This window comes from Scardinius erythrophthalmus, assembly GCF_964197995.2.
Source record: "Scardinius erythrophthalmus genome assembly, chromosome: 15".
Taxonomy (NCBI): Eukaryota; Metazoa; Chordata; class Actinopteri; order Cypriniformes; family Leuciscidae; genus Scardinius; species Scardinius erythrophthalmus.
The window spans coordinates 23,079,940-23,103,710 of record NC_138235.1 but is presented as its reverse complement, the minus strand read 5'-3'; the positions used below and the strand labels follow the sequence as shown (position 1 = coordinate 23,103,710).

At 39.3% G+C, this 23,771-nt stretch overlaps 4 protein-coding genes across 5 annotated transcripts; 3 read left to right on the top strand and 1 right to left on the bottom strand.

The window, feature by feature from the left end:
• The first annotated feature begins 211 nt into the window (after positions 1 to 211).
• Positions 212 to 3,688, top strand: LOC308702789 (uncharacterized protein). The gene is made up of 5 exons (XM_081385873.1): positions 212 to 829; positions 1,104 to 1,498; positions 1,574 to 1,734; positions 1,814 to 1,946; positions 2,019 to 3,688. The coding sequence occupies exons 1-5, from the start codon at positions 619 to 621 to the stop codon at positions 2,187 to 2,189; spliced, it is 1,071 nt and encodes a 356-aa protein (XP_081241999.1). The 5' UTR covers positions 212 to 618; the 3' UTR covers positions 2,190 to 3,688.
• Positions 3,689 to 4,426: 738 nt separating this feature from the next.
• Positions 4,427 to 6,227, top strand: lrrc23 (leucine rich repeat containing 23; the record flags this gene model as incomplete). Its single annotated transcript, XM_081386516.1, has 7 exons — positions 4,427 to 4,522; positions 4,658 to 4,773; positions 4,881 to 5,143; positions 5,378 to 5,508; positions 5,597 to 5,733; positions 5,864 to 6,062; positions 6,186 to 6,227. The coding sequence occupies 7 exons, from the start codon at positions 4,427 to 4,429 to the stop codon at positions 6,225 to 6,227; spliced, it is 984 nt and encodes a 327-aa protein (XP_081242642.1).
• Positions 6,228 to 7,325: 1,098 nt separating this feature from the next.
• tktb (transketolase b) lies at positions 7,326 to 18,562 on the top strand. 2 transcript variants are annotated; one of them, XM_081385885.1, is made up of 15 exons: positions 7,390 to 7,634; positions 10,720 to 10,750; positions 11,640 to 11,757; positions 11,847 to 11,960; positions 12,649 to 12,746; positions 12,970 to 13,161; positions 14,442 to 14,569; positions 14,686 to 14,882; positions 15,015 to 15,179; positions 15,974 to 16,130; positions 16,240 to 16,370; positions 16,477 to 16,560; positions 16,787 to 16,883; positions 17,355 to 17,474; positions 17,585 to 18,562. In XM_081385885.1, the coding sequence occupies exons 3-15, from the start codon at positions 11,674 to 11,676 to the stop codon at positions 17,755 to 17,757; spliced, it is 1,740 nt and encodes a 579-aa protein (XP_081242011.1). In that variant the 5' UTR covers positions 7,390 to 7,634; positions 10,720 to 10,750; positions 11,640 to 11,673; the 3' UTR covers positions 17,758 to 18,562. The 2 variants fall into 2 exon arrangements, with proteins under 2 accessions (XP_081242010.1, XP_081242011.1); XM_081385884.1 differs by lacking the exon at positions 10,720 to 10,750 and having other exon boundaries at positions 7,326 to 7,634.
• Position 18,563: 1 nt separating this feature from the next.
• Positions 18,564 to 20,617, bottom strand: tnnc1b (troponin C type 1b (slow)). Its single transcript, XM_081385886.1, has 6 exons — positions 20,262 to 20,617; positions 19,604 to 19,634; positions 19,344 to 19,490; positions 19,139 to 19,253; positions 18,898 to 19,034; positions 18,564 to 18,785 (listed from the first exon to the last, which is right to left on the bottom strand). Exons 1-6 carry the CDS (start codon positions 20,283 to 20,285, stop codon positions 18,754 to 18,756), a joined length of 486 nt encoding a protein of 161 aa, XP_081242012.1. The 5' UTR covers positions 20,286 to 20,617; the 3' UTR covers positions 18,564 to 18,753.
• Positions 20,618 to 23,771: the final 3,154 nt, after the last annotated feature.

The window sequence follows — 23,771 nt, the reverse complement described above, 5'->3', positions numbered from 1 at the left end:
AATATTGTAATTAGCAGGTGAACCTCATGAAAATCCCATGAAAACATTATTCGTACTTCACTCCAAAATTGTGGTCAGAATTATTGGCCGTCTTGGTAAATATGAGCAAAGATGGCTGTGGAAATACATATGCAGTGTTTCTCCTTTTTCTTGTTTATTAAAATTGAAGTAAAACATTTTTTTTTTAAAGTTGGGGGGAGGATCACATACATTGCCAGGAGGGCAGGAATAGGTGGCGCTCTCACAACTTTCCCCTGTGAAGCGCGGTAACCACGCCCTTTCTCGCGGTAGTTGACACTGACAAGGAAGTCATGCTGGCATCGCAAAAGCCGGTTTGGAGAGCTCAGCGCCGTCAGCGGTTTTTATTCAAACGTTCTTTCTTAAACGAATGAAGCCAACGAATGTATCCTTTAACTGACGGCGCGACGGATAGAGAGTGATATCATCGCGTGTCAGGCTGTTTTACATTGATTGAGATGAGTGTCATCAGGAGTCACTCGCATGGATTCTGGAGGGATTCGTCAGTCACTCGTCGCCAGAGATAATTATCCTGGTCTACGTTGAAGTATCTTTGATTAGTCAAACCCATATTAACCTTCATATAAAGATTTTAGCAATATGTATAACGCGGAGAGGATCCCTAAAACAAGTATCGACCAGAACTCTGACGGGGCAGAAGATAAAGACCCGAGGAGACCTTCCAGAAGAATCGTCCTTCACATTGATCTCAACAACACAATCCTTGTATCTGACGCAGTCACTAGACAAGGAACTGTAGGTGCTCTTGAATACTTCCTGTCCACGGTGACCTGGGGGCGAATGACTAAAGGTAAGACAACTTATTTTAGGGCTTCACAGACAAGGTTTAAGCCTAGTTCCTGACTAAAATGCATGTTTGAGCTGAAATCAACTTGCACTGACATCTCTTAAAACATGTCAGTGCCATTGTTTTGTCTCAAGAAGCACATCAGTAATGTGTTTTTTCTAAGGCACGTTTATAAAAGCTACTTAAATGTCCTTAGTGAACTAGGCCCAGTCTGTGAAGTGGTTGCCTTGCATACTTGCTCAGCATCACATCATGTGGTTCTTCTCACTGCTTGCAGGTAAATGGGAGTGGTTGTCAGAAGCACCATCTCTCCTCCAGCCTTGTGAGGGCGCTGTTACATACTACTCCCAGTTTGGGCGAGTGGCAAGCTTCACCACCGTAGGTCCAGGCCAACGGTTCCGGAAGGTCCTGGAAGAACATCTAGAGCTGCTCCGATGGCCGTCTGACTTACCTGCGGATAAGGAGCTATCTGTTAAGGGAGAAGATGGGAAGCTGTATCACTGGATCCTACCTTCCTTCTTCCAGATGCTGCAGGACTTGGCTTGTCAGGGTGTGGAGTTCTCCGTCCTGTTCCGTACGTTTGGCTCAGATCTGCCCCGTGTTCTGACTGCCATCCAGCACGCAGTCGAACACGGCTCACATCCGCTCTTTCCCGACCTCCCGGCTCTGAAGGTATTTAACATGCAGAACTAGGATTTGTGTTATCCTAGATGAAGCAAGCCTCATTAGGACTGTCTCCCCTCACAGCTGAAGGTGAATGTGACCGCCGGACGCATCAGGTGCAGCGGGAAGGGTGCAACGCTGACTCGTGGAGAAGAACACGTGTCCACACGGGACGGAGAGCGGTGTGTGTACCAGTATCTGAGCTCTGCTGAGGGTCTGGGTGGCTTCCAAGACAACTTTGACTGGTGAGGAGCCTGTTATGGATCAAAACATTTTTTTAATTGTGTTGTTTATCAGTATCAAGCCTTTGTTCTTCCCAAATAGGTGGGCACGGAACACATACTCCATTTTAGGAGGAAAACCACTCTGGATTGACCCTTTTGATGCCAAAGTTCAGCATATCTTCATTGATGACAACATTCGGCAAAACGACAAGGACACAATTGTTCATCCTAAGGTGCGTGATGTTTATTTTCTCTTCTCCAGAATGAGCGTCCCATGTTTCTCACCCATTTCACTGTACACTCAGGTGTTCTTGGACCCCGAGGGCTTGCAGACTCGAACAGCCTCCACATCAGAGCTCTACGATCTGTGTCTGGTACAGAACGACCTTCTGAAGGCCATTTCTGAGTCTGGATATTTCACCCGACGCATCCAGATCTGCATAGAGAACTATGAGGGGAACATCCAAACGGGGTAGTTTGATGAATCTCAAGTCATGCAGGGAAACATAATCTAAAACAGACAAATTATGCATAAACACAATCCTGTGGTATGTGCGTATATGTGGAAAAACCATGTCCTCTGCTACAACCACAGATCAATACCCTTTATTTACCCGAATGAAGAATTTTGCAATCAATAAATCCATCATGTATATCAATATATTGATATATATTATTTACTGTAATGGGTCCGATTAGCACTCTGAAGATCTAACGATCATAAACACATGGGCAGCTGCTCCATAGATCTATTGTGTTATATGGTCATTATAATGGTTCTTTCAACAGTATTCTCAGGGTTTGTGAACATCAGAGTTATATTTTGATGCAGTTAACAAAATTAAGTTAATCATATCAAAACTAGTGCTGTCAAATCGATTAATTGCTTCTAACATAAGTTTGTATAGACTCAAAGATGTATCTTTAATTTCAGCAAGCTGATTACTCCCTATAAAAAACTGTGTCATGTTTTCAGACCATTTCAAGTTTGATTTTGGCATGACATAAAGCAGTGAGATCTAAGTGTCTGAGCTGTATACTTACTTTTTAATTAGTCTTCCCAGTAACACCATTTTATTCATTCAGACTGATTCGCGAACACGGAACACCCACGAAAATAAGAGGCGGGATTTATCGCGTGAACCAATCATAGCACGATGGAGGCATTGCCTCCTCTCACGTGCCCCCCCATTCATTCTCATTTACCCCCATTAAACCCACTGCATGCTTTAGGGGGTCTGTTAAAAGGCAATGGGCTCAGGGGAGGCAAGAGAGACGTGGCGTCCTGCTGTATCTTCACCTGCGGGTGTCGCTGCTGGACAGTGTTACTTTAGAAAAATGACAAATTTGTAACTTTATAATGTAAAATTTTGTAATATTTGCATTGTTTTATTTTTGTAATATGGATTATTTTCTCCTGCCTCCCTTGCCTCTTTGGAGAATTTTAATCGGATTGACAGCACTAATCAAAACACTTGAATTTTTAGACCTTTGTTGTGAAGAATTCATTGTTTTTGCACTTCTATTATATTTTTAAATCCTTTTGGTTTGTTCTAACACCAGTTTGAAGCTGAGACTAACCAAAGCAGAATTTGACAATTTCTAACGTTCTTGGATTGAGTAGCTTTTAGTTTACATATGCAGTTTTACACACTTTTACATGTTACAATCTTATATTGCCATTATTTAAATCACATTTCACACTAAAGTGTCTGCATCCTTACTAGTTTAGAGGTAAAGGTTCTGATTTAAAAAAGTTTCTAATCCAATTAAATAATCCAAACAACAGTTAATGATTCCATCATTTTTATCTCACTGTCATGGGAGATTGTTACTCTACTGAAGTTTGCCATTGCACAGTTACTGCTTTTAGTGTGTATTGTTATTTAAAGCATTATTTATGATGGCCATTTTAAAGTTATTTTTTGTATAACATTTTTTGGAGAGTTGTTTCAGAAATAAATTATTTTGACTTCATTGTCTGGTCACTTTGCACTGTGTTGATTGTCTCTGTATTTATCAGTTGTTTACACACGTTTTAGACTAACGTGTATTATTTACGTGTATGTGTGCAGCCAGGAGACTGAATATTTAGTGAACATTAGCTCTTCTGACATATTTGTCAGCTTTCTTTTAAGATTTGACATCAAAACAATAATTATATTCATATAAACAGAACTTTCAGAATCTGAAATCGGATTGGATTCAATCGAACTGACGAAAATTAGTGTATTGTAAACATTTGTACTGAAGTATGCCACCGAAAAAAAAAAACAGCTTCTCGATTGTCACCTTATTTTCAGGTTTTAATCAAGATTTGTTGTATATACGTTTAATTTGAGCATTTAATAGATACACATTCAAGATATAAAGAAAACTCATCAGGCATTTTTAGGCGCTCTGTGACGCATGGTGTTACTATGGTAACGCCATAAACACGATTCTTCGCGAGGTAAGTGACCAAGAAAACCTGTTCAAATCTATACATTGAAGTCAATTCTTTTTTTGATTCATTAAGTTTTTTGTTTAAAACTGTATAAGAGTAATTTGTTTCTTTTTGGTGCGAGAAGTAACCTATATTGTTAGTTTAGTGCTTATCAAGCAAGCTAAAGTTAGCTAGCGTGCTGATGATGTGAACGAATTGATTGATAAATGTAAAATTATTTATTTTAACACGTGAAAAGTTGATCAAGGTAACCAAGACAGCAGAATAATGTCAAGCTCTGATGAAGATGAGGTGTTGAAAGCAGGGGAAGAAGATGAAGAGGTAACGTTAGAGAAAAAGGAGATTTCAGGACAAGAGGATCAGGTAACTTAAACAAAACAATTATGCATTATTCTTATTGTTCTTAATATATTAACACGTGTTATACTATATTAATAAAAATCAGAAGACATCAAGATTGTCTTTGATTTTCTTTTATGTTTCTTACTTTATTATCAGCTAACGTTAGAGTCCTGTCCACTAACCCAAGACATGATGGCGAAAAGCCTGTCCTTATTGTGTCGCACAGGGAATGGTCTGTCTCATGCCTATGTCAGACTTGACCTTAAAAGCAAGTAAGCTTGTCTGGGACATTCTTCTTAATCCCATCATTCCCAACATGTTGCCATCCATATTTACTGTATCTCACAATGTTGCTTCCCACTGTACCTGTCTAAACCAGGGGTCTGACAGACCTGGCCTTGATCAGCTCCTTCATCCATCTGCGCTACTTGGACTTCTCCTGCAATCATTTGTCAGACTTCTCTCCATTGGCCAACCTCACCCAGCTGCTGTGGGTGAAGGGAGACAGTAATCTGCTTCAGAGTTTCGAGGGTCAGCCGTTTGGCCTGCTCACTTACCTACAGTGGCTCAGCTTTGCCAACAACCGCCTATTTGATGTTAAGGGCATTGGAGGCCCAGCACTGGAAACCCTCAATCTCACTGGTTAGTTACGTCCATTTAGTAGGTTATTGCACTTTTGCAGTAGCAATGAGCTCTTTTTATACTATGGTACCAACCACACTGGTTTATTTCGGCAAATCTAGGGTGGTGTATTTAGCTATCAGTTATGTAAAATACAGTATGTAATTCAATGAACTTCATTGTAATCTGCACTAGACAATAACAATACAACATTAAGCAGCACTAAACACTAACATTTAATTTCTATATTTTTAGGTAATGGTATCCAGACCATGCAGGGACTGGAATATCACAATCTAACCAATCTGGTGACTCTCGAGCTCAGAGGAAATTGTTTGGAAACTACAGATGGCATTTACCTCCCCAATTTACGCCACTTGTATCTGGTACAATTGCTCGTATTGATGTTTAAGGTAGATAAAAGTACATGATGCTGATTAAACTACCACCTGGCACTTTCTCCCAACTATTTAGGCTCAGAACAACCTAAAGCGACTGGAGGGTCTGGAGAAGCTTGAGCATCTCAAAACTCTTCACCTCAGAGATAACCAGTTAGAAACGCTAGATGGACTCAGCCCCAACATGAAATGTCTCCAATATCTTAACGTCAGGTAACAGAAATACAATAACACCAGGTTTGGCATTTTCTCAGTCTGGCTGAAATTGAGGAAGTGAATGTGTTTCACTATTATAGACAGTCTCGTTACCACTGTCTGATAACCCTCTTTTTCACACCTTAAGGGGGAACCTTATATCTTCTATGAGGGCTTTGCGAAATCTAGTGAGTGTTGGGCAAACATTGACGGCCCTTGTGCTCTTGGAGAACCCTTTAGCGAAGACTGACGATTACAGGATGTATGTGATCTCACATCTGTCCCAGCTGGAGAGACTGGACAAGGATCCCATCACAGCTGAAGAGAAGTCTGCGGCCCAGGAGAAGGTGCGGAACCTGTTAATGGCATATGCTATTGTTAATGACCTACTTTTTATTTAGCCTAGTTGTGTTAATAAAGGGTTCTCAGATAATATTTTAACTTTACATTGCAACATTGTCTTTTTTTAGGACTTTGATGATGAATATGCTGAAGATCAAGAAGATAACTGAGTAGGCTGTGCTACATTGAAATGTACTTGTAAATATAATTTTATATTCAATAAAGTCTACTATAAAAAAATGGTTTCCTTTCATGCAGTATAGTCTCTGATGTGATCTTTATGTCTGCAGCTGTTGGTAAAAAAGATACTGAACAGTCTTGTCAATCCACTAGATATGATAAGAAGGTATAACACTCTAATCTAATGCCTATCATAATATAACTTTCTTATTATCAGAAAAAAAATATTAGAGCTGAATGACCTTTATAAAAAACTGTTTAACACATTCTGTAATGTAATTCCTCTTCTTTTAACTGGAGTCTTTCCATTTCATATGCCCTACAGTTAATCAGCTCATGCTCTACTGTTTCTGGAAGTCCACAAAGATTACTCTGACCGGATTCATGTTTTACTTTTGCCACTTCCTCAACTCTTTTGTTTATAACCGCCCACATTAAAGGGGAATAACCTGTTTTTAACCCCATAAGCCAGACAGGAAGTAGTCAGAAACATATATTTTTTTAATAGACAGTTTATTGAACTTTAAGACAAAAAAAAAAAACAGCAATGTGTCCTGTTTTGTATAATATTCGATACATTAGGTTTTTATGGTCTACGTATAGTATACTATGCGTGAGAGGCAATAGTAAAAGGACAAAATTCTGACAAACGTTTTGAAATACATCATCTGAACAATGTTTTGAGGTGTGGTAACCGTAGTGTAAGTAGCGTATATGTGTATATATACACACATATATATATACACACACTCACAAATATATAAAGGCCCTTGCTTTATCTAATATGACACACCAGGCTTTTATGGGGTTAAACTCCTTTCCTCAATTCTGTCATCATGACTCGACGAATCATTGATTAGATCAGCTACTCCTTCAGTGATTTTACAACAAGCGCAACGTTTAATCATTGTAACAGTGTGTGCAAATAAAGGTTTTACTTCAATATAAAAAAACTAAGTTAATTCTCTCACACCCTAATTTTATGTGAGATTTAACCTAACACAGAGCTCTGTTTGTCTGCGGTCTCTGGCATCCTGATTTGGCAAACTCTCCTCTGTTGCGAAAAGCGTTTCGTCCAATGGCTGGCCTCGGCGGATGAGTTGACAGCTGACGTAATGCGTCTCTTAAAAGCTACAGCGCACCACGTTCCCCGCGTCCACTCTCACAGCGCGCTCGGCTCTGGTGCTTACTGTGTTTATCTCAGCAATTACAGATTAAACGTAGACTCAGAAGAGTTTATTTGAGTTACAGCAGACTCATTTATTCCGTCTAATTTTCCCACATAGTTGAAACATGAGCTATCACAAACCCGACGAGAAAACTCTGCAGGGCCTGAAAGACATCGCGAACAAGCTCAGGATTCACTCCATCAAGGAAACATGCGCCTCAAACTCCGGGTAAAATCTTCTGAACTTATCAAAATTCATTCTTCATGTCTTTCTAGGATGGTAAACGACGGGTTTGCAACTGTGTTCTCATTAGTCGTGCAAATGTTCACTTGACGCTCCTGCAGAACACGTGAACTCGGCGAGGGGGCCGGACATAGTGCTGTTGCTACTTGGTTTTGAATCATTCGACCTTTTTAGTTTATTATAGTCATTAGCATTGCACTAATACTACGCGAGTATTATTACAGCTTTTTACCCCATCGTGGCTTCCAAGCAATGACCAGTGAAAATTGGCTTAGCTCTCATCGCCCCTATTATTAGCACGGGTATGTGGGACTGCAGTTGGGATTATAGTGTCAATGTTTGTAAAGTTATCCACTGTACTTGTCATATTTACCACGCACTTAAGCGATGTCCAGACCGATTCGAAAACGAATTCTTTTGAGTCGAATCTTTTTTTTTTTGAACCGGTTCTTTGAAACGAACTGTTCGTAAGAAACGGTCTGCGTAAATAACTCGGACTCCTCTTAACTGATTAATTACTGCCAGCTCGTGGGTGCACGTTTTCCCTACAGGTTGTCACGTGGAGGCGTGCAGGACTCGTGGTATCCGTTGTACTGTGGGTTAAAGTGCTGTTAGCCTCCATGAATAAAGCATGCTTCTGATTTGATTTTCATCTTACCATAGCTTTACGTATGTGGTGATAAGGAGAGTTCAAATGGAGGTTGCATAAAAGGAAAGATTTGCTTTGGGGTTGCCTAATCTCTGCAGTTCTCTCTTGCTCTCTTTTTTTTTGAGGCAGACCAATTTATTGCCACAGATGGTAATTTCACAACATGAACTGAAATCGAAAAGGGGAGTTTCTAAACATATAGGATAGAAATGCTGCCTTATTAGATGCTTTCATTATATCAAAAAAGGGAAGAAATAGTGGGGTTACATTACACTGCATACACCCTTGCTGGCATGCAACAATCTTTCATTCATTGTAAATCTTGTCTAGGAACTTCCCTGAGTGTTGAAACTTTTACCTGATACTATTTGTTTTACTGCTGTGACACTTCCTCTTATTCTGTTCCTTCTCATTTCTGTTTGAGTTTTTGTCTCAAGTAGGGATGTCCCGATCCGATCCACGGCATCGGTATCGTGCCGATACTGGCCCAAAACGCTAGATCGGATATCGGAGGGGAGAAAAAAAATTATCCGATACCTATGATCCGATACCCATTAGGGGTGGAACAGTACGTATTCGTACTGAACGTACGTTCGGTGCATGGATTTACACAGAGAATACACGGTATAAAAATAAATAAATCTCGCGTGCACATTAATTAATGTAATACGGAACTAACGTTACTGTTAGATACGCGCATATGCGGGTTTTTAGGGACACCTAATCTGTAGCCCACCTTAGCTCTGAACGCACGTCTATATCGCTTCAAACGCTCACTTTATCATTATACGCGCGGCGCGTGCTATTCGCTTTGGACGCGCGAATGGATTCAAACTGTTCAAGCGTCGAACTAGACGCGATAGACGCAAATTTGACGCTCTATTCGCGTTTGTTGTGAACGCAGCAAAATGAACAGGCTGCGATGTCAAGATTGCAATGCTTGTGTGTGTGTGTGTGTGTGTGTGTGTCAGAGAGAGAGAGGCACGGGCGCAATCGAACAGTGGAAACATAAAAACATACTCCGTCATTTTCATTCAGGACATCATTAAAACTGCAAAAAGTGTTTAGCCTACTTATATTTGTGTAAAAAACAACATTGTGCTTTTGTCAAACTGTAAACTCTTGTCAAACTGTAACTGTCACCCAACCAAAATCTCACACACACACACACACACACACACACACACACACACACACACACACACACACACACACACACACACACACACACACACACACACACACACACACACGCTGTTTAAAAGCAAAAATGATCTCATCTTTTGGACATTCATCATTGCATTGGTTTTCATTTCTTGTCCTAAAACAGAGCACTAATCTGTTTATTTTTAAGTTACACATTCTACATTGAATAAAAAAGAAAATCAAATGTGTTTTTAAAAGTAGTATTATTTTATACAGAAATAAATTATTTATAATGCAGATGAGAATAAAGTTAAAGTTAATTAAAATTTTAAGGAAACAAATATATTGATCTGAAATATAGCAAATTAATTTTAAATTCATTCAGGTTACCAAACATATCTCAAGGTCTTTTGAATAAAGGCTGGCAGTCTTTCATTATCAACTGTTGTTGTGGACTATATACTGGAGAAGTATTTGTTCTCCATTTGAGTGAGATGTTTTTATGTGGCTAATTGAGCAAAGTGCTTCCATTATATTATATTTTATTATTATTAGTATTAGTTCAAGAATAAAATAAAAATATCGGATTGATATCGGTATCGGCAAATAGCCAAAGCTGCGGCATCTGTATCGGTATCGGAAGTGAAAAAGTGGTATCGGGACATCCCTAGTCTCAAGCAGTGCCGGCCCGAGCCTTTTGGGGGCCCTAAGCAGAATTTGATTTGGGGGCCCCTCCCACCACGCGGAGTCACCTGTTTGACGATTATTGACACAAATGTCACGATATAATGTTACATTATAAATTAATACAATGAGGTTATGTATTAAATCAAATTTTTGTGACATGGCTTAACATTACCGTGACTTTGCGCACGAATTGTCAATGCACGCGAGTTTATGCGCATGACTTAAACACTGGCAGACACAGCAGCAGTTGTAGGCAGGTATATTGATCATGAAATCAGAATTTTCTTGTCTTGAATTAGTCATTAATTCATTCATGTCACTTGTTTAAGTTAATTAATATGTAAAAAAAAAAAAAATCTGAGTGAAAAAAAAAAAAAGCAGTCGCTTAGTTCGCTTATGCCTCGGGCCGGCTCTGGTCTGAAGTATAGTTATAATCACTAGTAAACATGTAGTGGTTAACTACGGTATCAAGGAAGTGCTAGTCATGACTCAGACTTTGTCTGCATCTTTTGAAATCTAATCCCTTATTCTGAATCTGATCAATGGACATTTGTTTAACACCTTTTCCATTGTTGTTTTTTATTTCAGCTTAAATGAGTCACACTGTAGGACAAAAATGGTAATTCATGGTGTTATGTTTGGTGAAAAATTAAGAAATATATTGAACAATAACATAAGACTGCATGTATTTTGACTCACAATAAAATTATAACAGGTTTTTCAACAGGCAGATTTGTGATCACTGAATTGCATGAGTGCTTTCTAAACTCTGAATTTAAAGTTCTTGTCAATTTAAGTCACTTTGGGAACAAACAAACTAACAGTTGTACTGCACCCTTATTAATTGAAGTACAAACTTGGTCATTTGTGTTGTTTTTAACTGTGTTTGACCGTAACCAGTGATGCAATTTAATTTAACTGTTCTGTGAGTCTCACGCTCACTTAAAGGAACTGGTGGTCCCAGTAAAAAAAAAATAAGTTTCAGCCCTCTTACAAAAATTACTCATATGGCCCTCATGGAACACAAATAGAGAAGTTTAGAATATTGTACAAGTCGCTCTTTTCTATGCGATTTCACAATGAATGACTTTCAAGTTTAAAATGTACAGGTTTGGAATGAATGTTGAGGTTTATTACTTTATACATCAAATTAAACAAGATATGTGTAGTGGCCGCTCGAGTCTTTTCTTTAACCTATTGCAGTGAAGTCCCTTTATTTGAATTTGAGGCTACAGCCCTTCTGATTATTTTATACATGGCTTATATATATTATGTGCCTGTTTTGGCAGTAGATGAAGTCATTGATTCAGATAAGGTCTATTACTACACCTCAAACCCCAATGAAGACAGTAACAACTTTTGCCCTTTAGTACCATTTGCAATCATGTTCTAGTTTTTGAAGTGAAAGATAACCTGCACGTCTGATTGGTCTTTAACATCCAGCATGTTTGAGCTGATGGTTAATAGTTGATGGATGGATTGATACTGATGTGTGTTCCCTCTCACAGACATCCCACCTCATGCTGCAGCGCTGCAGAGCTCATGTCAGTGCTGTTCTTCCACACCATGCGCTACAAAGCCGACGATCCTCGTAACGCCTGCAATGACCGCTTCATCTTGTCCAAGGTGGGATGTCGTTCTGTTGGTTATGAGCTTCATTGCACGTTTTACTTGGAGATTAAAATGTATTCCACTCCTCACGTTACTGTTTTCAGGGCCATGCTGCTCCCATTCTGTATGCTGCCTGGGCAGAGGCTGGATTCATCAAAGAGTCTGACCTGCTAAACCTGCGTAAGGTCGACTCTGACTTGGAGGGTCACCCCACTCCTGTGAGTAATACTGCTCTTATCACCACATATACACCTTTCAAAAGTTTGGGGTTGCTTAGGTTTTTTTATGCTTTTTGAAAGAAGTCTCAATTTTGATTGATTCTCATTTTGATTAACCAACATTGATTCTTGAATAGCAAGAATCGATCTTTTAGTCTTTGCAGTTTTTAGTTGTTGATTGAGCAAAACTTTGTAACGTGCCTCCCGTCCATTAAATTGTGATAAGCTTTGTTACTTCTGATATGAAACAAAGGCTCAGCTTTCAAATTCTTTCAATTTAATTATGAAATTCAAACAATACATACTGCTTTTTCGCTCTTAAATATGGTGTGACAGATCGCTGTGGCACCGCAGAACATTTTGCTAAATATATGCTCTGTATTGCATATTCATTGTATTTTTACTTAAACTGTAAATACATTCTTTAAGTATTCTTTGAGGAATAGAAAGATCAGGAAAAACACCATTTACTTGAAATAGAAATATTTTGTAACATTATAAATTCCTTTGCTGTCTCTCTTAATTTAACATGTGTATAAGGGTAGATGAATTAAGGTATACATTTCTTTTCTCTCTTTTTTTTTTTTTTTTTAATATATAAATCATACTGACTTGGTTTAAGAAGTGACACAAGTCTTTCACTTAACCAATTACCATGAAAATAACCTCACTTCTCTGTTAATTTCAGAAACTAGCGTTTGTGGATGTGGCGACGGGTTCTCTTGGCCAGGGATTGGGTGCTGCCTGCGGTATGGCCTACACCGGAAAGTACTTTGATAAATCTAGGTACGCTTGTTCTCCCAGTGCATGCCATCTTGTTTTGATTCACATTATTTGATTCCCTCATTTAATGAGTACAACGAGTACTACACGAGTAATTTGGTGTACACCAAATAAAAAATCTCATGCTGATGTATGGCCCCATTGATCAAGCCCAAACAATCATTTCTGCTGATCATTTGATGGTGCTGTAACTGGACGTGTCTGTCTTATCTCACTGTCTCATTAGCTACCGTGTGTTCTGTCTGATGGGAGATGGTGAGTGTTCAGAAGGGTCTGTGTGGGAAGCCATGGCTTTTGCCTCCTATTACAAGCTTGACAATCTAGTGGCCATCCTTGATGTGAACCGTCTGGGCCAGAGTGAAGCAGCACCACTCCAGCACAACATGAACACCTACAAGGACCGCTGCGAGGCCTTCGGGTAGGTCTACCAGATACTGCTGGGTTTTATCTCTTGCTAGGGCAAATACACTCACTGGCCACTTTATAAGGTACATCTGTTCAACTGCTCATTAATGCAAAGATCTAATCAGCCAATCACATAGCTGCAACTCATTTAGGTATATAGACATGGTCAAGACGATCTGCTGAAGTTCAAACTGAGCGTCAGAATGAAAGGTGATTTAAGTGACTTTGAACGTGGCATGGTTGTTGGTGCCAGACGGGCTGGTCTGAGAATTTCAGAAACTGCTGATCTACTGGGATTTTCACGCACAACCATCTTTAGGGTTTACAGAGAATGGTCTGAATAACAGAAAATATCCAGTAGGCAGCAGTTCTGTGGGTCGAAAATGCCTTGTTGATGCCAGAGGTCAGAAGAGAAGGCTAGACTGGTTTGAGCTGATAGAAAGGCAACAGTAACTCAAATGATCACTCATTACAACCCAGGTCTGCAGGAGAGCGTCTCTGAACGCAGAAGAGCATCTCTGAACGCACAACACGACAAACCTTGAAGCAGAGTAACTGAGGCTACAATTAGCACAGGTTCAGCAAAGTTGGACAATGGGAGATTGGAAAAATGTTGACTGATCTGAAGAGTCTCTGTTTCTGCTGCGACATTTAGGGGAATAAACATGAAAGCATGGACGCGTCCTGACTTGCATCAACGGTTCAGGCTGCTGTTGGTGTAATAGTGTAGGGATATTTTCTTGGCACACTTTGGGCCCCTTAACGGTATGAGATTTTCACAGTATGATAAGCGTCTCGAAAATATCACGGTTTCATGGTATACGGTATTAAACAATCATTATTATAATCATCAGCTACAATGACCCTTAAATTAATGAAAACAGATAGGCTTTTTTGGTTCAACTTATGGTTTATTAAAACAAACTTTTTTTAATAAAAAACTTTATGGAAGTATGAGTCTAAGTCTTTAATTGCATTTCAAATAATGGCATTATTATTTTTATTATTTGTTTTGCTGAATTGTGCAGCCTTTCGAACCTGGAACTATAAAAATGTAAGACATTTTTTTTTTTAACCAGATAAAACCGCCTATTTTTTTTTTTTTTTTTTTAACTCACAATTGTTCAGCCCTAGGCTACTACAAATTGCATATGGTTTAACTTTTTTTTTTTTTTTTTTGTGATTTATATACTCTATACTGCCTACTGGGCTATAAGCTAGTATTCATTTGGAACACAACCACTTTCCTTGCCTGTATTTTGTTTGAGACATGTAACCAATTTGTTTCTTCAGCTTCAACACTTATGTGGTGGATGGCCATGATGTGGAGGAGCTGTGCAAGGCAATGTGGCATGCCAAACAAATAAAAGGGAAGCCCACTGCCATTGTAGCCAAAACATTTAAAGGCAAAGGTCTCAAAGGTGAATAACTATATCCTGTACTGCAAGACTTGCAGCACATCATGATGATCAGCATTAATAATGTCTGTTAGTATAATAGTCCTCATGCTGACTTTCTGACCTGTTCTTATGTTTAGACATTGAGGATCAGGAAAACTGGCATGGGAAACCTATGCCTAAAGACTGTGCGGAAGAGCTGATTAATCACCTCCTGAGTCAGATCCAGTCCCCCAATAAGCCCATCCACCCTCAACTGCCCAATGATGATGCTGCTCCAGCTGACCTCACCCCCATCCACCTGCTCACCGCTCCAGAATACAAGATCGGAGACAAGGTGATGAAACGAGACATTATACTTCATAGCTGTTGGAGTTTTGACTGATTCATTTCTTTGAACAAATGCTTCTCGTCTTCTGAAGTTGCTCAAAAGAAGGCTTTATAAAACTGCTTTTGTTTGCCCACTCAGGTCTCCACTAGGAAGGCTTATGGTGTCGCCCTGAAGAGGATGGGGGATGCCAGCCCTCGTGTGGTGGCCCTGGATGGTGACACCAAGAACTCAACCTTCTCTGATATCTTTAAGAAGGCCCATCCTGAGCGCTACATTGAGTGCTTCATTGCAGAGCAGAACATGGTGTGTAACTGGATTTTTCTTCCCCCTTTATACACTAATAATTCACAAGTCATGCTGGCAAAGCAAAAGTATATTGCCTGGCAGTGTGTATGTCACAGATGAATAGGTTTGTAAACTGTTTTTAGAGCGCTTTGGGATAAGTTGAAGGTGTGGTGCACTATCCATACAGTGCGTTGTAAATACCTGACCTCACCCTGTTGAAATGTTATCTTTTACTATTCACTTTCTGACTAATTTATCAATGTCAAGTGCTTACTAAATAGGATATGATTTCCCACAGTGAGAAAGAATTCCTTCCTGCATAAACATGTAGTCATTTAGAGTCAAAATCTAGAAAATATTTGTATTAAAAATAAATTTCAGCAATAAGTAGTTTGTTGTATTTAGTGATTTATTAACGGTTTCTAATGCATTTCTAAATAACAGAAAATATACACTACAGTTTGGAGTCAGTAAGATAATTTTGAATATATTGTTTAATGTATACCTTTTATATTCAAAGAATCCTGCAAAAAATATGCATCACGAGTTCCTAAAATCTATTTAAAAATAAAAGGCATTTTAAATTACAATCTTTCTCTATTACAGTTTTTACTGTTTATCTGACCAAATAAATTCAGTCTTGGTTAACATAAGAGACAAACAATAAAAAAAATCTTACTGACCCCAAACTTTTGAACAGTAGTGGAAGTATATTACATTTATAAAGTGTAATATTTAATACATAATATTTTTAGATAAATGAAATGGACTTGTTACGTATTAAATATATTTTAAATTATGCTGCTATCCAGGTGAGTGTGGCTATTGGTTGTGCCACTCGTGATCGCACGGTTTCATTCGCCAGCACTTTTGCCGCCTTCTTTGCTCGTGCCTATGACCACATCCGTATGGCAGCGATCTCCCAGTCTAACGTCAACCTGGTCGGCTCTCACTGTGGCGTTTCCATTGGTAAGGCATTGTGATGTGAAGTACATGTATTCTTCCCATTTATCTGGACATCTTTTCTTTCTTTCTTTTTTTTTTATGGAAATGTTTCCTAATTTTAAATTTTGTCCAGGTGAGGATGGCCCCTCGCAGATGGCACTGGAGGATCTCGCAATGTTCCGTGCCATTCCAACATGCACACTGTTTTACCCTAGTGATGGAGTATCTACCGAGAGAGCCGTGGAACTTGCAGCCAATACAAAGGTGTGGTTTACACTAAATGGTCTAAGTACAGTCATTTATTATTTTGGCACCAGAAAGTTAATCTGTTGTTCTTTGGCTCAGTGTTCATGCTATTTTCTGATTTCAGGGTGTCTGTTTCATCCGCACCAGTCGACCTGACACTGCAGTCCTCTATGATGCTGGAGAGAAATTTGAAATTGGAAAAGCCAAAGTGAGAATAAAACATTGGACCAGAGCACACTTTTAATTTATTTTTTGTTTCCAAATTTAGTTTCATACTACAGCAAGGAAGGATAAAGTTATCAGCCATGCTAAAAACATGTCAGTTCATTGTAATCTGTTGAGTAATGCAGTGAGCAAATGAGGCCTCCTGTTGGGCAGCTAAAAACTGTCTGGTTCACAATGGTTTTACTAACAGTTCTCTTTCGGTCCTGTAGGTGGTGCGGCAGTCCAACAAAGATCAGGTGACTGTTATTGGAGCTGGTGTAACACTGCATGAGGCTCTGACAGCATATGAGCAACTAGCCAAAGAAGGTTTGTACAGCGCCTTCTGGCCATAATAGGACATTACATCAGTCATTAACTGTACTTCAGATTCTTTTTATTGAATTAAAACTCAACTTTGTAATGTAAGTTTAGTTGACTTGTATTATGTTATATATTTTATTAGTAAAGCACATTGCTTGCTTTTTCTCATTTCAAAACTGTTGATCTCAAATGTCTTAAATGTGAAAACGCTGCTTAGGAGGCTCTCAACCAGAATATTTCAGATTCTCAGTTCCACCTTCTGACTTTTAGACCAGTAATTAACTCCTAAATAGTGAATAGACATTTTTATTCAGAGATGTTTAAAACTGCTGTATATGAAGTATCACTGTAATGTATTATAGAATTTTTGTATTAATATTATGTTTTTTGTTGTTAATTGTATGACTTGTTCTCGCCATGAAGATGGCCATGCTGCTGACAAAAAAAAAACTGTTAAATATATTCTCTATTTGCCAGGTGTGAACATTCGGATTATCGATCCATTCACCATTAAGCCCCTGGATGCCTCTACTATTGTGGCAAGTGCTCGTGCCACAGGAGGAAGGGTGATAACTGTAGAGGACCACTACAAAGAGGGTGAGCTGCTTATTTTAAATTTGACACCCCAACCCCCCCTTCCTGTTACTTTCTTAGTTTCTTCCAATGCTGTGAGGTATTTTATGTTGGTTCCTTTGCTTTCATTGTAGGTGGTCTGGGCGAGGCTGTCCTGTCTGCAGTAGGTGAAGAGCCTGGCATTGTGGTGCACCGGCTGGCCGTGAGCCGTGTTCCCCAGAGCGGCAAACCGCAGGAGCTTCTGGACATGTTTGGCATCAGTGCCAAATGTATCGTTGCTGCCGTCAAGCGTACTTTCGCCAACTGAAACTCTCTGAACCATCCCTGAACTACACCCTTCCTCTTTCTCCATTCTTAACTCAGATCCTAGATACAAGCTCACCTTCCATGTCATTCCAGAAGCTCGAGGCTTGCAGATATACCTAACTCTTATAGTGTGTGGTGTGGAAAATCTCTAACTTGTGCACTATAGTCATGAGTGTCACCCATAGCTCTGAAATGCTTTAAGTTTGTCATTATCAGGTTTGCCTTCTTGAAATCTTTAATACTGCATTATAAGTGGTTTTTAAAGGTATAAGTTTATCAGTGCATCCTTGGATTAAATCAGAGTGCATTCCATTTCCAGCTGAACATCATTTGAAGGGAAAAAAAAGACCCTTTCACATTGTCATTTCATAATTTGTCATTTCTAGCTTTTAACTATGTTTGCTTCCTGTAATTATTACAAGCCAGTAGCCTATCCTGAAAACTCAAATTTGAATTTGGTGCTTGAAGGTGCTTTCAGGGAGTAATAAAGTATAACTTTTTTCCTTTTACTGCTGTTGCATAAACTGGTTTTGGAAAGTTGGTACACAAATGGTTTGGTTTTGGTGACTTGATGAAATGTATCATGTTAATGAGACATCCTCACTGTTGTTGCTTGTTTGAACCTGTAGTTTTCACAGAATTTGATGTCATGTGTTAATAAATTTGACTGCCCAGCTAACCTGCCTATTTGCTTCTTGGTATAGCTGTATTTTCTGAGTTAGTTTATACACAAATTCCAGTATCTGTTTTCATCGGTTTTTGGTTTCAAAAAGTATATTTGTGCAAGAAATAAAGAACAAAACGTGCGACCTTGTACAGAAAATGTTTTTTACTTGAACACAAATATGGGCAGCGGTACATGACACCATTGACTTATTTCAACAAATTTCAGAAAGGCAGATCATTTCCCGTGCTTCCGACTTGGGTGTACGTGTGGTGACGTCAGAGAGACTGGTTTGCGTCAGGGAATGACTTTTGAATCCGTCAAGCGAGATTTTTACTCGACCCCTTTCATGAAGTCCAAGAACTCTGTTAGTATTGAAAGTAAGCATGTCATTTGTCGAAATGGGTCGTTTTTCCGAGTAAATATTCATAAATGTACCATATTTTCAGTGTTGAATGTTTTGCTCTGCATGTTTACCGTCGTAATCGATCTTGCCGTCGTTGTTCTTGTCTCCGTCCTTCATGAGTTCCTCGATGTCGTCCTCAGTGATGGCCTCACCTGTCGACTCCAGCATGTTCTTCAGCTCGTCTAAATCAATGTAACCATCTCCATTCCTCAGAGACAATGATAAAACGTATTTATTATAACAACTGCTTTTAGATGCTAATATGATGTACAGTAATACACTATGTTCTTTGGGATAAAATGCAGATCATACTTATCAAACATGCGGAAGACCTCAGCCAGCTCCTCTTCTGTTTTTCCTTTGCTCTCCTCTTTCATACAGCGCACCATCATCACCAAGAACTCATCGAAGTCCACTGTCCCGCTTCCTACAAAGCACAGAGACCACTCAACAATGAAATCCCAATTCATACCATCAACAACACATGAATGATATCTTAATCAAATATCCGACATACCATCCTCATCTACTTCATCTACCATTTCCTGCAGCTCTTCTTGACTTGGGTTCTGGCCCAGCATCCTCATCACTTTCCCCAACTCCTTAGTGCTGATGCAGCCATCCTCAGCGCCCTGCACGAAGATGTCGAACGCAGCGCGAAACTCTGCCAGGTACAGTCGGATAGCAGCGCAAAAGTCACACATCAACAACACTCTTGTGTTTGATCACAATTCATGCAGTGATATGTTCAAACTGACAGATTAGAAAGAAACTCACCATTTTTCTGCTCCTCTGTCAAGTTCTCCACCTATTAGGTGTAAGAGAGAGCTCAAAACTTTGCTCCAATTGACTTTGAACTAAAAATAAAATATATTGTAAGACTATATACTATGCATGGTATTCGTCAAAGACTGACCAATGTCTATTCTTTACAGGAATGACAGCTGTCACTCGTTTAATGGTTCTTAGACACCAGACACCATCTGCCTCATTGTTAAATGCTTAAGCCTCAGTGCCTATGACCATTCGCTATTTCACCAGCTATTGTGGGAAATGCCAAATCTAAACTTTCCAATTGTTTAGTTGTGTTCAGTTATTGAACAAATTCATTTTGATTGTTTGTTCTGTGCCATTAGGCCATATACCCTTAAAAAGACACCAAATTTCCGCTGTCCCATTTTCATTTATTGATTTAACCTTGAGTGCTAACTAGGCGATAGTGCACTGATTGATTTCTCTGACAGATGATTAGTTATAATACTGAAATATGTCATTTACAGAGGAAGGAAATGTTCAAGGACAGGTTAACTGTCATATTAACAATTATTAATTTATCATTTAGCTGATGCTTTCCTACAAAACAACCATATGGGACTCCTCATTACACTCTCATTTGTGTAATGAAATGCTGAAAATGATTGCATTCCTAACTTACCGCTGCTTTATATACATCATCCATGGCTGTCCTGGGTTAGGGGTTTTCTTTGTGAAATTGTCTGTAAACTCCTCACAGGTAATCCAGCACTGATGCCTCTCTTCACGACAGACACAGGACGAAGAGTGCCGGGGCCACCTGCCTTGGCCTTTATGGCTGGAATGGATGGCTCAGAAAAGACAAAGCCTTTTGTCACTCCCCTTCCCTATCTGAGAGAGCTAGGGACGGGTCGAAAAGGAAAGGGAGCGAGGCAGAAAGGGGTTAGGGATAGTATGGGCTATAAATAGAGGAGGAATGTCAGAGACAACAGGCAGGAGAACTCCAGTTATGACAATAAGTCCTTGGCATTGTTCTCCCTAGCAGCCTGCGCAACAACCCCATATCAAGTTCTAAACTTATCCACCGGTCACCTGCATTTGCCAATCATTGTTGAGAAGCATCACAACTCCATTTTTGTGGCAGGCACTGGTCCTATGCATGCAGGGAAATGACTATAATCAAATCAAAGAGGCCAATAGCACTTCTCATTATTAAATCTTCACTAATGTTTGGGTTTGTTAAAGGTGTGGATCCTTTAAAGAGCTGAACATTAATATTGCCCTTCCAAAGTTTTTCATAGGCCAAAGAACCACATTGAAAATATGAGACTTGGATAACCAAAAAGTTATAGAAATATTTTAAAAATCAGGTCACTAATTTAGTGCATTTGAGACATGGATCATGTTGCTCTTTGTACGGTCAGAAGGTCAGATGTTCTTGCTTCCACTGAAGCTTCAGTTGCGCTTCAGATAACCTCAAATCATGCCGGAGAACATGATCCTCAGATTTTACACAAACTTGTGGAGTTCATGAATTTCAGTTTTTAAATCACTCAGATTCTAGTGCCTAATGTAATTTGCAGTGATAATTATTATTATTATTTTCTTAAATACAAAAAAGAAGCACTTTAACTAGAGGTTTCAGACTTTTGGACCGTATGTACAGTATATACAAATAACCTCTGATTGTTGATTTCGTAAATTATTTTTCTCTTGCCCATTGTAAGTAAAAGGAATATGTTTTTGACTGAAGTAACCATTTTAAATGCAATTCTGAATGAAAGATTAAGGGAAACATCTAATTATTCAAGTCCTAAGGTTAGTGATCTATAAACAGCTGCTTCACTGTGGCATCCCTCCACCACAAGTCCACCTTTATTTCTATAATTAAGTCCAGAGAAGGGAACCCAGTACTCAAGTCACGTCTTGTGCCTGAGCTGCTTAAAAACATATGAACTTATTTTGTGAATTGTTACTTCAGTCCTTCTGTTTCTTTTCTTTCTCTTCTTTCTTTACAAATCAATCAATATTTGATGTCAAAATGAGACAGCATCAGTGTCATATTAGGCCACGAGGCAAGCAGCATGAACGCATCAAGCATAGATTAATGGCTCCGGAGATGACATCACAATGATACGCTATGCTATTCTGGATTCCTCTGGCCTAAATAAAGAACCACCAACTAGCCATGAACCTTCCCTTAAAAGACTCTCAAGAGTAGGAGATTACAAAGTACGTGCACATACAATTCATTCACAAATAGTATAATTTCAAAAGAAGTATAAAAAGCGTAATCTGTTCATTTAGCCATCACAGTTTACAAACGTCTGCTTTAGGGGAAGATCTTCTTGCTTTCACATGGGAATTCTAGCTGATGATCATCTTGCTGTTGGATTTCTCTCTTTCTTTGTCCTGCAGTTTTCTCCACGGCCAGCATACGCCGACCTCAGCCACCTCTTCCTGAGAACATGTAACAGCTGAGACACTGAGCTGGTTCAGAAGGTGTGTGTGGGACAGTGAGGACAGAGGGGTTGGACGGGTCAGCAGAACACACACTAGTGACTCACTATGGACAGACATTTGTACGAGGAGCAGCAGTCTGGCAAAGTGGTTTTGCCAGTTAGCGTAAAATTACAGACTCTTAGTCACTGTTTGTTTGGACAGTAATACAGGGTCATCCATTTAGAATGGTACTTAAAGAAGCAGAGATTCAGGGAACTTGGCTGTGTTGGGAGAATTTTAGAAAAATACACATTTTTGTGACAGATTTCTTCCAAGTTACTTTAAAAAGTTGCTTTGAAAGCAACATGCATACTCAGTGACTATGAAAATGTATTAAATAAAAATAAATAAAGAGTCTATAATTTTAGTGTACATATATACGTATACATACATATACTGCCCTGCCCCAAGAAAAGTTGCTGTTTGGATTTAAATAGGCAAATACTTATGAATGAGTCAATTATTGGATCATTATTGCAGTGATTATTATGTTTCTAGCACGTTATGTGTTTGGTAACAGTTCTTCTAACCCTAATTGATGGAGTGTGTAGCTTTTCATTTCTTAAACAACCATGTAGGAAGAGACATTATGGCCATAATCCAGGATGACAAAGCCAAGATTCATCAGGCTCAGATTGTGAAAGAATGGTTGGGAGGGAGCATTAAAAATCATTTTCACACATGAATTGGCACTTCTGAGTCCAGACCTTAAAGGTGGTATCAGTGATTTCAGGCCCAAAAATATTTTTATCACATTCATCTAATCTTTCCTAACGATCCGCTAGCTGCCCGCCCCATAAGCATGCCGTCAAAAAACCGCATCTCTGTAGGCAGCCTAGGCTCTGAGATCTGCACACAAAAACAGTTGGTTTAGCCAAACACTCAAAACCAAAACAAATAGTGTTCCAACCAATCACCGACAGGTGTTGTGAGGTTTTGAGCCAGCTTTTTCTTCAGCTCTGACTTTGCGTGCAGCCGTGCACGAGCACAAAACCTCACAACACCCTCCCCCTGTCGGTGATTGGTTGGAACACTATTTGTTTTGGTTTTGAGTGTTTGGCTAAACCATTTGTTTTTGTGTGCAGATCTCAGAGCCTAGGCTGCCTACAGAGACACGTTTTTTTGATGGCATGCTTATGGGGCGGGCAGCTAGCGGATCGTTGGGGAAAAAAATAAAAATATTTTTGGGCCTGAAATCACTGATACCACCTTTAAATTCATTGAAAGTCTTGTTACAGGCTGTGACTGTGCTGGGATGTGGGGATGTGCTAGAGTAGACTTTACAGAGTGCTTGACTCTTGCATTGTCAAAACAAGATCAGTTGATGCACCTCTTGATGGAAATAACATCACAACATTTATTTCCATCAAGAGGTGCATCAACCTATTTAAAGGGGACATATCATGCTAAATGCACTTTTTTAGCCCTTAAATGCATTTTGTTGTATATTTGGAGTGTTTAGAAGTACAGAAAAGATGAAATTATTCTCTTCAGGTGCTTCGTTGATATCTTTATATTCTGTTTTGGTCATATTTTTCAACCTGTTCCGATTTTTCTGTTATCTATGACGTTTTGTGAACTATCACGTCACAGTATTTGCAGCGGAACTGCCAAATAAGGACATTGACTTCCGGCCCAACACTTCGAGCGATCCGCCATTATTATTTCTCGCTGCAATTTTGTAGTCCAA